The 12,679-nt window shown below is 36.9% G+C and overlaps 2 protein-coding genes across 7 annotated transcripts in view; one reads left to right on the top strand and one right to left on the bottom strand.

The window, feature by feature from the left end:
* The window catches only part of nr2f1a (nuclear receptor subfamily 2, group F, member 1a), a 143,524-nt gene that overhangs the window by 55,362 nt on the left and 75,483 nt on the right, over window positions 1-12,679 (bottom strand). The gene's annotated exons all lie outside the window — the stretch shown is intronic.
* arb2a (ARB2 cotranscriptional regulator A) overlaps window positions 1-12,679 on the top strand; it is a 198,276-nt gene that overhangs the window by 134,162 nt on the left and 51,435 nt on the right. For all 4 annotated transcript variants that reach the window (XM_067407216.1, XM_067407214.1, XM_067407215.1 and 1 more), the window contains one exon: window positions 4,325-4,409. In XM_067407216.1, coding sequence (XP_067263317.1) covers window positions 4,325-4,409 — 85 coding nt within the window. The remainder of the gene's footprint in view (window positions 1-4,324; window positions 4,410-12,679) is intronic.

Raw genomic sequence — 12,679 nt, 5'->3', positions numbered from 1 at the left:
AAGGTATACCTACATTCTGTATCTGAATGTACTTATAACGTGAACTACATACTTGCTCACAGCGCATTTTCTGTGGATTTGTTGCAAAAGCTGAACTTTGATGACTGGCAGATAAACTGGTTTCTGATCCATCTGTAATTCAATTATAGGCTCTTTCTTCCCAGTATCCAACTTTACAATGCAGAAGTAAGCTATTATCTGTGTAAGACTTCAGATTCATGGGTAAATAGCTAGAAGAATAACAAAGTGCAGTAAAACTATTTACGCTATTTTGATGAATGTTTTTGCACATATACCTGGAAACAACTGAAAAGGGAACCCTTACACATTCAAGTTAAAAATGGCCGCACCTACTCTTACATTCAAAATTAGGTAGATACTGTATTTGAGGAGTCACCTTAACTGCAGTGCCAGAAATAAAGCCCTTTACCCTTAAGGGTGAATAGATGAACACTTAAATGAAAGCCTGTTTTCCTCTACTTGACTACAAACAAAAGGCTTAAAAGCATATTTGTTCATATCCTAATTGTCTAATTAATTCTTAGTTTTTACTTGTATTATAAAACACTTCTACTAAATGCTTTATTAGCTAAAGGGACATATTACGAGGATATATAGGGATTAAATTGTAATTTTTATGCTATTCAAGACAACCACATGCAATCAGATTTTTGGAGCACTTCCAAGTGTTCAACCCAGCTTCTCTATCCCAAAAAATCCTTCCACTATTCTTTCAGTTTTTATCTCTTCTTTTAAAGCTATGTCATCCTCTTACATAGTGGCCTTGGCCTTCTGTTTCATCTAAAACTCATCCTGGTGCATCAGCCAGCCCTGACAAATCTGTTGAAGCCTCTTCCCACCCCCCGCCTCTTTGCCACTCACTCTGGCTGGGACTCCAGTCTTTGAAATTCCTGCCCTTGCTTCCAGCCCAGCTGACATCTTTCTCCAGACGGCATGAATTAAGATTGTACAATAAGACACTTGATGCAGCAGTCAGGGAGCGCTCCTCTCACTGGCCCGGCTCCATGGTGCACAACTAGGGCAGCAGGAATTCTAAAAATACACAATGCACGCCTGTTCATTCCAATGGCAGTTGTCTTCTCCCCCAATCCAGGCACGCAGGCGATTGACAGGATTAAGAGAGGAGAATAAAGACAAGAGAAATGAGAGGAGAACTCCAGAGCCATGGCACAGGGCTTTTTTTCTGACTTTGTGTCATGCAGTATGTAAGGAAAACATGCCAAAAGAATGGATGACTTATCATCTACATATTGCAGCAGTAATTGAGCTTGAAACTGTTGCATGCTAAAAAAAAAAAAAATATATATATATATATATATATATATATATATATATATATATATATATATATATATATATATATATATATATATATAAATGAAAAAATATATATATTTTTGTTTGTTTGTTTCTTGTTTTTTTTTTCTTTTTTTCTTTAATTATTATTATCATATCATCACTATTATTATTATATGTGTGTATATATGTAAGTATGTATTTGGTCTTGGTGGAATAGATCTGCTATGCTGCAGAATTGCTGCTGTTGATTATTGAGTACAGGAACTTGCTACTGCCAATACATAGGGTGATACGATGCTGCGAGTAAGACATAGTGCTGCTGCACAAATAGCATATATCAGTAACCCATAGCAGATCTATACAGGTGGAGCTGGGGAAGGTGGAGGTTTTTAGAGGAACTCTGAAGCACACTGCAAACTGCTATAGTGAAGTAATCAGCCATTTAAATGTGTGCAACAAGCTCATTGGTTGCAGAAGGGACATGGACCAATCAGCTTGGTTAATGTTAATGCTGTAATTATCATCAGCTTGCGTTAAAGACCCATCAGCCTGCGGCATCTAGAGTTTCGTGACTGAACTATATATATATATATATATATATAATTATATATACACAAACACCTGTAACCCTTGTAGGTGGAAATTTCTATTCTAACCCTTTAACCCAATTTAAATTCTCTGTTTGCCATCAGATCATTTTAAGTCTGGAAAGGTTTTCAGTCCAATTATCGAGTAAGCGAATGCATTGAAACAATCAGTCCAAAACAGTGCTAATGTAAAGAAAACCATTCAGAGTTGGCAGAGATAACAGGGACTGACACGAGCTCTGTCATATTCTGTGATTGCTTCTGAGGAGCGCAAGCCCTCACTTCATGCTGTGTGAAATACAGCAAAACGCCAATACATCCGACCACTGGCCAGATGATACGCAAACTATGTTTTGGGCTGAAAATATAGCAAACCAGTGTCTCGCTAGTAAAGTTTTGGTGGATACAGATTGTAATTAAGGTAAAGGCAATTGTGGCGACATACAGGAGACATACAGTAAGCATGTCTGAGTCTGTTATATTAATGTGCAAACAAACCCTGTATGTGCACTCTCGACACACAGATCACACATTGTATTTATGCACAGACACATTTTAGTACATTGAGTACATTGTTTCCACACACATGCAGGATAATATTTTTATCTGTCATGTATGTGTTGCTGTGTTTAGTAATTCTGAATGGATCCGTATACTGTAGTAGGTATATGCAGTCAGGTCAAGGTGGTCGGTTTAGGTTTTGTTGTTGTTGTTGTTTTGGCAATTCCATGTGGTTCTGCTGGAACTTGACATGTCTAAAATGTAAACAAGCTCTAAAAAGCTCTTCTGTAAAAGCTCTTTGGTGTGCATACATTTATTATATGGATTCCTAATATCATTTGGTTATTTGGTGTCCTTTATACAGTTGAAAATACAGTTTAGTGAGAATCACACTTCAATGAATCACAAGATAAATTACATATCCTTAATTTCATGATAAGTGTGATTAATCGCACAAAAGGGTGCAGTTAATTGCGATGAAAAAAAAATATATATATTTTATATATGTGTGTGTGTGTGTTTGTGTGTGTGTTTGTTTGTTTGTTTGTTTGTTTGATCAAATACAGTTAATTGCAGCTTCTTTCAAAAATATTATAAAATCTTACTTACCCCAAATTTTTTAACTGTAGTATGTAAAACGTACCAATGATTTTAGGCACTCCACTGTGCCTAAGAACACCACTTAACTGTGGTAAAATCATTGTAAAAAATGGACTTGAGGCTTATTACTGTATTAAAGAGCATCTTTATCTGTGCATCCCAGTTTGTCTAATGTGGGTGTTTTCTTTATCCACTTCCTGTTGGAAGTATTTGCATTATTGTTAATGTTTACACTTTTGTCATCCACTGGATCTCAAAGTCTTAACTGCACTCTAAACCACAAACACCACTTTCACAACCACTACCAAACCAGACCTCATAATCATTTTGTTTCTTGAATTGATTTATCATTATACACATTATTAAGAGTTGACCAAGGATGCCATGAGCAAAAGTTTGATGGAACTAAAAATCAAAAAATTCCTGTGCTTTCCAATATATACCCCTGCCCTTTTAGTCAAACGCACACACCCATACAGGGTCCCTGTTGGGTGGGAGTGTGGTGAACCCTGGGGTGACACAAGGCTCAGAGGTGAAGGAGGTTGACAGGCTGAGGTGTGATGTGACCTGGGGCTCTGTCATGTGTGTGCTTATGTATGCGAGAGTCTTTTGTGGGGTGTCTGGGGTGGTTGAATCGTCTGCTCTGTCATGGGATGTTGTCTTGGGAGTTGGTTGAGGGTTAGATAGCATTGAGTTTGTGGGTATATGTCTGTCTTTCTGTCCATATTTGTGTGGATGGGTGGGTCACAGTCCCCTTGGCAGTGGTAATGGCTGACAGTGCTATGTCTGTGAAAGTAAACAACCCTAGATAAGCAGCGCTTCACAAGGACGCCAGCTGCAATACGCTAATCTCGTTTGAATTTCTCTGTCTTCTGTTCAGCTTGTTTTATCTTATCTTCAGACCATGCTTTTCCATGCATGCCTTTGTAACTTTTTTCAACACTGCACCCCATCTAAACAATACGATTGTTTCCATAATGCACGTTCTGCCAGCATGCGCTAAGTAAAAACAGCATACAGTATTAGCTTAAGGGTATGATGATTTTCTCAAACAAACATGCCTAATTAAACTTGTTTTAGCTGAAGACAAACGCTCTGTATTGAAGAGTAAGTCGAGAGATGGTCTCTCAGGATCCGGCTGATGGCATTTTGAGGTTGGCGAGGTCACTAGGCCAAGCAAACATCCCTTGGAGGGCCACCAGCGATGTGCCTGGTCCTTCCCAACAAAAACAGTCGAAACTGTCACTGTGGCATGTCTCTAAGGTACCTAATTGCTTGCTCCTGTCTCCCTCTCCCTTTTTTTTTCCCTCTCACAGCACTGCTGTAACTGGGTGTCAAGTTCTGAGCCCCTGGATACTTTGGTGGACCCCATGCTCAACGACTGCCCTCGTGTTTCAGCAGGTAAGCAAACACCTCTGCATCATAATTCGCTTTCCACCTATCTTACCCTTTATTTATTGGTAACCAAATCTGTTTTGGTTACTACTTCTTTCTGGATGGTCACTATGGTCCTGCATGGTTTAGTTCTAATCCTAATTAAACACACCTGAATTAGCTAATCAAGGTCTTCAGGATCAGGATAAACTTTCAGGCAAGTGTGTTGGGGCAGGTTGGAGCTGAACTCTGCAGAACATTGGCTCTCCAGGAGCAGGATTGGGCACCCCTGCTTTAGGACATCATAGCATTAAAGGAAAAGATTGCCACCTCAAATGATTCTCTAGTTATAATGGCCTACTATGGATGGAATTGGTCAAAATTTGGTGTACTTATTTGTAGTATCCTGGTGTCTGCGTTCAGAAGATATCAAATGGTTATTGTGGACTAAAAAATGTAAAAATACCCCAAAAAATGTGAAAGATGGTATTAAGTAGGGGTGTGCAGCAAAGCCAGTATCTGTATGTGTCTGGCGAGTTTGTAAAAGAAAAAGAAAAACATTACATGAGCAGTCTATTTCCTTCATAGTTTTAATTTAAAGCTGCAGTCCGTAACTTTTTTTGGTTAAAAATTATTCAAAATCAATTTTTGAGCAAGTACATAAACAGGCAGTGTTCTCTCCTTACCTTAACCTGATTCACAATGGTAAGCTTGTAATAATGTTTCCTAATCCAGATGGTACTGGTGGGTTTCCGTGGGATATACGAGCATGCAGCCGTTCGTCTTTGCGTCATTACGTCACGTCTGTTTACATAGAGAAGGAGTCCCAGCTATTTGGCTGGATGCTACAGGCGGCAGATAATTTATAGCCTTTTCTCACAGCAGCTGCAATAATTAAACTTATTATTTTGATGGCGGATTGTAATCCAGAAAGATCCAAATGACAATCATCAATGACAACTGGAGATTCACCGTAGTCAAAAGCAATTACTTCAGACTGCATTGAAATCTACAGACACACACTAAATACAAGTAGTCACGCAATGCTGATGTTGTTACAACAAAGTATAACAATAATAATAATTTGCACGGTTTGACATGATCCGAGCTAAGCGATCGTTAGATTTAATCACCATTGTTAGCGTGATTTATTGCTTTTTTTTCTCAGTTGGTCAGAACAAAAGTGTCAGACATGTTACTTACTTTTTCAGATGACATTTTCAGGTGAAAATTCTTATTTTGTTCATACTTCCAAGATGTAGAATCTGTGATTCCACCACTGATGTGGTGACTGACAGCAAACATTAGATTCATCCACGCTGAGGAGCTATGCCGATGCACAACCCACGTAAAGATGATAATTCCGCAAATAACTGCAATTGCAGGTTTCAAACAGAGAGGGCGACAAAGAGGGAAAGCTTACGGATTGCAGCTTTAACAAATATGTCTTGTATAAATAAAATATTTGTTTATATTCATAAGTTTTCTTTAAATATCATAAACAATCATTCTAAAGGTTATAGAGGGACCTGTTATGAAAAATTTGCTTTTACATGGACTTTGAACATAAATGTGTGGGCAGTGTGTGTACACAATCACCCTATAATGGTAAAAAAAATCCACTCATTCTTTTTTAATACCTATAAATCATAAGCAGTGTCTCAGAACATGCCATTTGCAGATTCTAGCAATTTGACATCACATTGCTTAGACCCCTGTACACAGTCCGCCATGTTTATCCCCTCAGCAGATCTTTTAACAGCAGCATTCAAGTAAGAAATGTATTCTTATTAAATCTACTAAAGTTCAATCAAGAGCAGTGAGTTATTTTCTGTTTTTCTTTTGTTGTTTGATTCATATTAACATATAGCAGTAGGTACTGTATATTATGCTGCTTTTATTTTAATACACAGATCTAATATACACGATTTCTTTCCCTGCTGTTTACGTTCACAGACAAAACCAACTGTGTTTATGTGAACTTTGTGTATTTGATAGTTTAAGCACAATAAGGTTTAGCACAATAAACTTAGATTAATACTCACGGGACGCGCTGACAGACAGCTTTTCTGTGCACGTGCTTCAGATGTGTGTGTGCTCAGAAAGTAATATATCAGAAGTTTAGACTGATATGGCTTTAAAACATACAGATAATAAACTTTCATGATGATGAAGAACTGTAATGTCACGTGAGTGTGTAATCAAAACCAAACAGATGTTTTAGTTTTTGGTAGAATATTCGAGGCATGAGCTATACAGGCTCCGCCCTCTTTTGGAAGTGGGGTGGGGAGCAGCAGCTCATTTGCATTTAAAGATACATGCATAAAAACAGCATCTTTATCCTTCCACACAAAAAATGGGCATTTACAACATGGTATAATAAATGATCTGTGGGGTATTTTGAAAAAAAAACTTCACATACACATTCTGGGGACACCTGAGACTTATATTACATTTTGAAAAGAGGGACATAGCAGGTCCCTTTTAAATAAAAGAAAAAAAATAACGTTTATTATTAATGTTATTTTCTAGATAAACTTTGTGTGTTATGTCAAGACAATCATCCAGTATCTTAGTTGATATCACTTTTTTCAAGCTCTTATTTCTGAGAGATGAGTAGAGACGGCAACGCAGCTGTTTGATTTGCGACTTCATTCACAGAGTTTATATTCATTTGTTTATCATATCTTACAAGGTTTAAAACATTTATCAAATAGTAGAAAATGTGTATGATTTAGTATTTTAATTGATAAATCTCCTGGCAGGCTTTGATTTCTGAGAGACGTGAAGAGACGGCAATGTGACTATTTATTTGCAATCACTGTGCTCATTTCATTCATAAAGTTTACACTCGTTCACTTCACACACTCAGTATAGCCTAGTGATTATAGTGTTTTTTATATAGTTATAATATTGTGCTATCCCCTGGCTCACCTGTTATCCAGCAAACACGAGGAGTGTCTGCTGAATATTTTTCTTATTATTGGGTAGAATTTTTTTTTTTTTTTTTCGCTTGGATGCCTTTATCCGTGCCTTTCTAAATAATGTATTCGGCTTCAGGCCTATCCTAGTATTTAGGATAGGGACAGGTTACAATGACTCCAATGACTGACTAGTTGATTGTCTAATTTTTTTTAAGATATAATTTTTTCTTTTTTCTTTCTTTCTTTCTTTCTTTCTTTCTTTCTTTCTTTCTTTCTTTCTTTCTTTCTTTCTTTCTTTCTTTCTTTCTTTCTTTCTTTCTTTCTTTCTTTCTTTCTTTCTTTCTTTCTTTCTTTCTTTTTGATGCTTTAATTAGTATTGTTAGTTTTCACAATAAATTAATCATAAATTATGGCTTCATCCTGCACTGTTTTATTTTTCCAACTTTTAAAATTTGTTTTGAGACCCCAGTTCCAATCTGCTGCATCTCATCCATGTTATTTATTTTTATAAATATACAGGAATGTGTTTCATGTAAACATCCCCTGAGAAACACATTCATCTGGGTCAGGTCAACTCAAAACTAGTCTACTTATTCATTACTTCCTTAAAACAGATTAGCTGACAAGTTGCATTCAATAATGTTGTAAACGATCTACTGATCCACAAATGATACAAAATAGGAAATGTAGCATCTGAACAGGTAGGCATTCATCATAAAGTCACTGATTTCTACTATAAAGGCCACAGCCTTTGAAATCCTTGTGCTTTTTTATTAAATATGTGTATTTTAATCATGCATCAATGTTTTCAAATACTTTAGTTTGTCCTTCTGGCCTTGGTTGTTTTTAGTATTTCGAGGCGTGTCCTCAATTCCGGATTACAGCTATAATCTATAATCCAGAGCAGGGAGATGATGAGGTTGACCTGGCCATCACCCCTGCACTAAAGAGATGAAGAGCTGCCCATACTTTGACTCGGCTTCGTGAGATGGTATACTGCCTGACAGTATTATAAAATGCCATTTGATATTTTCAGTTGTGCTTTTGTAGCAAGGACAATGCTGCCCTGATTTTACTGTAATCTGGATTTGGGGTGAGGGTGGGTTGGGTATTATCCAAGTGAACCATCATTGAACTGTCAACTTTTGTCTGTGCATGGCGTTTGTTACAAGTTCAAATGAGTGTGCTTTTTACCTATCTCCTACAGTTATGGAGAGCTGTGATGCAACCTTTTATGGATCTTGTTTTGAGCCTCCCTTGAGTGTTACAATTATTATTCTTCCCCAGATCAGTGCCACCCTCAGTTATTTTTTTTTTTGCTGTTGAGAAGTGCACCATAAAACATAATAAAAGAACAAAAATATTTTGTCATCATAAGCAAGATTTTTCTCTGACCGATTAACTGGAGATAGATGGTTTCATTTTCTGATGGTTACCATTAAGCAACTTGACGTGTAGCCAAGTATGGTGCTCTGAATTTGTCCCACAGCATTAACATTATCTCAGTGTCTGGCATCTGATCAAACTAATTTACTGCGTATTTGTTTAAGGCACAGTTTCCCTCTCTTTACACACATTTTTATTTATTTTATTATTCTTTTTGCATTTTTAAGTAAATATTTAGTATGTTTATTAAGCCGTTTCCCTGTAGGCACCACTGGCTGATCCGCAAAATAAAGTTGATTTTAGGTTTTACTTGTGATTCCCACACACAGTCCTTTTACACGGTGTGTGGCTATGTTTTTATGATAGCTATGCTGGTTTAACTTGTGCAGGTGGGTGATGGCAAGACATAGAGAAGCTTGTCTGTTACACTTAATCATCTATGAAGCCATGCTGGTACCAGCTTGTGATGCTGGTATTTTGTATGCTCGTGTGTGTGGATATATGCACATGTGTGTTTGGAAAGGGAACCTTCCCTTCTGACGTCTCTGTTTTTTTGTTCCCAACATGATAAAACTTGGAGCCTCTTACCACCCGCCTGGATTTTTCCCTTTATTTTTTTGTCTTTTTCCCCCATTTTCCCCCTCGTTCAAAAGGAATCTTCAGTGTAAGGTCAGTGAGCCTCAGCATTGGCAGAGCTCGGGGAGACTGGCAGCATTTTATCAGTTAGCAGCACACTAAAGCCAGTTGAAATATGCAGATAAACTGGAACAAATCTCCTGAAAAGCCCCCTGGTCCGCCAGCACTGGGTGAGGGGAGTTCAGCCTTATGCCCACACTGACCCACAGTCAGACGCTCTAGGTGCTGAAGCCAATTGCCAGCACAACTGAACTGAAAAGTAGAGGAAGCCTAGACAAGCATTTGGATGGATTACAAACAGAAACAATGCCAATGTCGGGCTACAGTCTCTCTGTGTGTGTGAGTGTGATTGAGCCGTCTGGCCGTGAATCTCAAACCTGTGATGTTTATCTCATGTTTTAAACCCAGGGTGCAACATGATATTAGTTTAAAGGGGCAGTCACACCACACTTTTGTGTTTCATTCACCTCCATTCATAAGCACACAAAATCAAGAGAGTGACTATGTAAGGATATGCAGAGAATTATTTTCTTATGCTGCATACAAATGTTCAAGTTTGGTGAATGCTGACCTGACAAATTTTTAGTCAAAAGATGATTGATATAAATGCCACTGAGGATCAAACATAGACAAAACTCTCATTTTGCTTTGCATTAGAATAGGTTTAGAAAGCTGTTAAATTCAATCAAAAAGAGAAAAATGGAGCTTGAGTAGATGGTTAAAATATTCAGCGGCACAACAGTTTTTACTAGTTTCAACAAGCATATTATAATGATTTCTGAAGGGTCATGTGACATTGAAGACTGGAGTAATGATGCTCAGTATTTGTAAATATGTTAAAATTGAAAACTGTTATTTTATATTTTGTAATAATATTTCGCAGTATTTTGACTGTACTTTTGATCAAATAAATTCAGCCTAAGCAAGACACTTCTTTAAAAAAGATAAATAAATAAAAAATAAATAAGTATATATATATATATATATATATATATATATATATATATATATATATGCCTGCCTATTACGTGCACATGACCTTTAATGACATCCCATTTTAATCCGTAGGGTTTAAAATGGATTTGGCCCACTCTTTGCAGCTATAACAGCTTCATCTCTTCTGGGAAGGCTTTCCACAAGGTTTAGGAGTGTGTTTATGGGAATTTTTGACCATTCTTCTAGAAGCACATTTGTGAGGTCAGGCACTGATGTTGGCGAGAAGGCCTGGCTCACAGTCTCCACTCTAATTCACCCTAAAGGTGCGGTCACACTGCACTTTTCATTCCATTGACTTCCATTCTGACCTGCGAATTCACATCACGTGAAGATGTGCGACCAGTAGAAGATTGATTCGTCACGGCATAACCTCTTGGCTGAATTAAAAGAATTATATTTTTGCAGTAAAGTTGAGTTTGTTCTATATTTTTTACATTTTGAATATATTACTTATAAATACTTCATATTTATAAAAAAGACACAGTAGACCGTGATGTCATATCACGACCGTTACAGCATCCGAAGAAATTTTGCACGTTCAAAGTCTAGTGTGACCGCGGCTTAAAAGTGTTCTGTCGAGTTGAGGTCAGGACTCTGTGCAGGCCAGTCAAGTTGGCCATGGAAGTGATTTGAACAGTGATTTGTGTGTGTATATATATATAATATATAATATGAATATGTATTCTGCAATTTATTGATGCAAATATTATACTACATTATAATATATTTAAATTAAGATTTTATATTGTTATTCAAATTATGCTTACCATATATCAATATTCAATTATATTTTTCATGTAAATATAAATAAATTAAATAAAGAATTTGCTTATATTAAATGTCTAAAATAATTTTGGCAGTTTAAAATCTAGTGTGAGTGTCCCTTATTTGTTTAAAAGAAACAAAAAAATTGTTTAATGAGCCTTGAAAAACATTAACATCTCAGTCAGATCTAACACATGCTGTGACACCTTAGCTCCTCATGTATTTGGTAGATCTCAGAAACCTCTGATCACTCGCAGTTTTACTTCATGACATTCCCATTATATCCAAGTGTTTGAAACACAGGCTCTCTTTTGCCTTACCTGGGTTAAGATGAGATTACTCATTGCTAGAACTGATCATTAATTACAAAGAGAACAGTGTCCAGTATGTAAACAGTGATTAATTGTTAACAAAAGTTAGTTAATGCGTACCTGAACTGTAATTATCTGTTCTGCACCACTACAAGAATCCCAACACAGGTGGGTAATTAACCCTAATTGCATTTACAATGTGAGGATCACAAGAAGAGAGAATAACTTTGTTAAAAAAAAATAAGCCTCCTTTGATGTAGTACTAGATATTTGTCAGTTGATATATTCTTTTTTTTTTTGGCTCATTATGTCTTTTGTCTTTTTCACCTTTCATGGTTGGAAGCAGAGTTCTTTTTAAATCGGCTTTGTTTCAACTTCATGAGCAAGACCCTGAAACAAAGTAATGCAGTTTTAATGGGATTTAGCTGCATGTATTACATGGGGGGAGGGGAGGGGGGGGGGGGGGAGACTAATTTGAAGATTCTATAAATTATGCTAACTTCATCCTAGTTCTCCTCAAATGTCCTAATAAAGATGTGTTTGATTGAAACTGTTGGCATGCAGTCGTTTGAGCCATTTGTGCAAGTTCACTGGTGCATATTGCTGACGTATACAATGTCACTGGTCCATGTATTTTGCTCAATGGAGAGTTACTGGCGCATGTTGCATTCAGTCTATAGACTTGCTTTATTCAGTGGTCCACAGGGCCCAGTGTCTCTATGTCATTGAATGCCTTTAACCATGTACCTCTGATGCAGCAAAATCCACTTGTTTGATCTTCCATTGTGAATGACAGATCTTGGTTGTACTTTCCCACCCTCCTTTCAAGTGGATGCTGGTTTTGGTCTGGATTCCCAGGCCAAATTCATGAACTTGAACTTTGTGAGCTTTATTCAGCACATTTTTATGACCAAAAGTTATTCTAAAGGATCATGTCAGGTATAGAAATGATTCACACTAGACAAATTGTCTGGTCGCAAACAAACGCCTATCTTAAGGTGATCAGTCGACTACTCATTCAGGAAACTATTTTGATTTTGAAAATGTATAGTTGTGCGCATCTCTAGGTGGGAATTGGTTTGCCATCTGGATCTGAATGTTCCTAATATGAACATTACAAAGGTTCAGTAATCAGGGATTTGTCATTTAGCAGATACTAATTTAGTTTTGTTCATTTCAGATTTTTTTTTTTTTTTTCGCTAACAAAACGTACACACATATAGCACTTTCATTTGCTGTGGATGTGTTGCAGGAGATACAAAAAAATGCAAGCTGCTCA

This window comes from Chanodichthys erythropterus, chromosome 13, assembly GCF_024489055.1.
Source record: "Chanodichthys erythropterus isolate Z2021 chromosome 13, ASM2448905v1, whole genome shotgun sequence".
Classification (NCBI taxonomy): domain Eukaryota; kingdom Metazoa; phylum Chordata; class Actinopteri; order Cypriniformes; family Xenocyprididae; genus Chanodichthys; species Chanodichthys erythropterus.
Note: the sequence above shows the minus strand (reverse complement) of the source record. Positions and strands in the feature narration are given on the sequence as shown.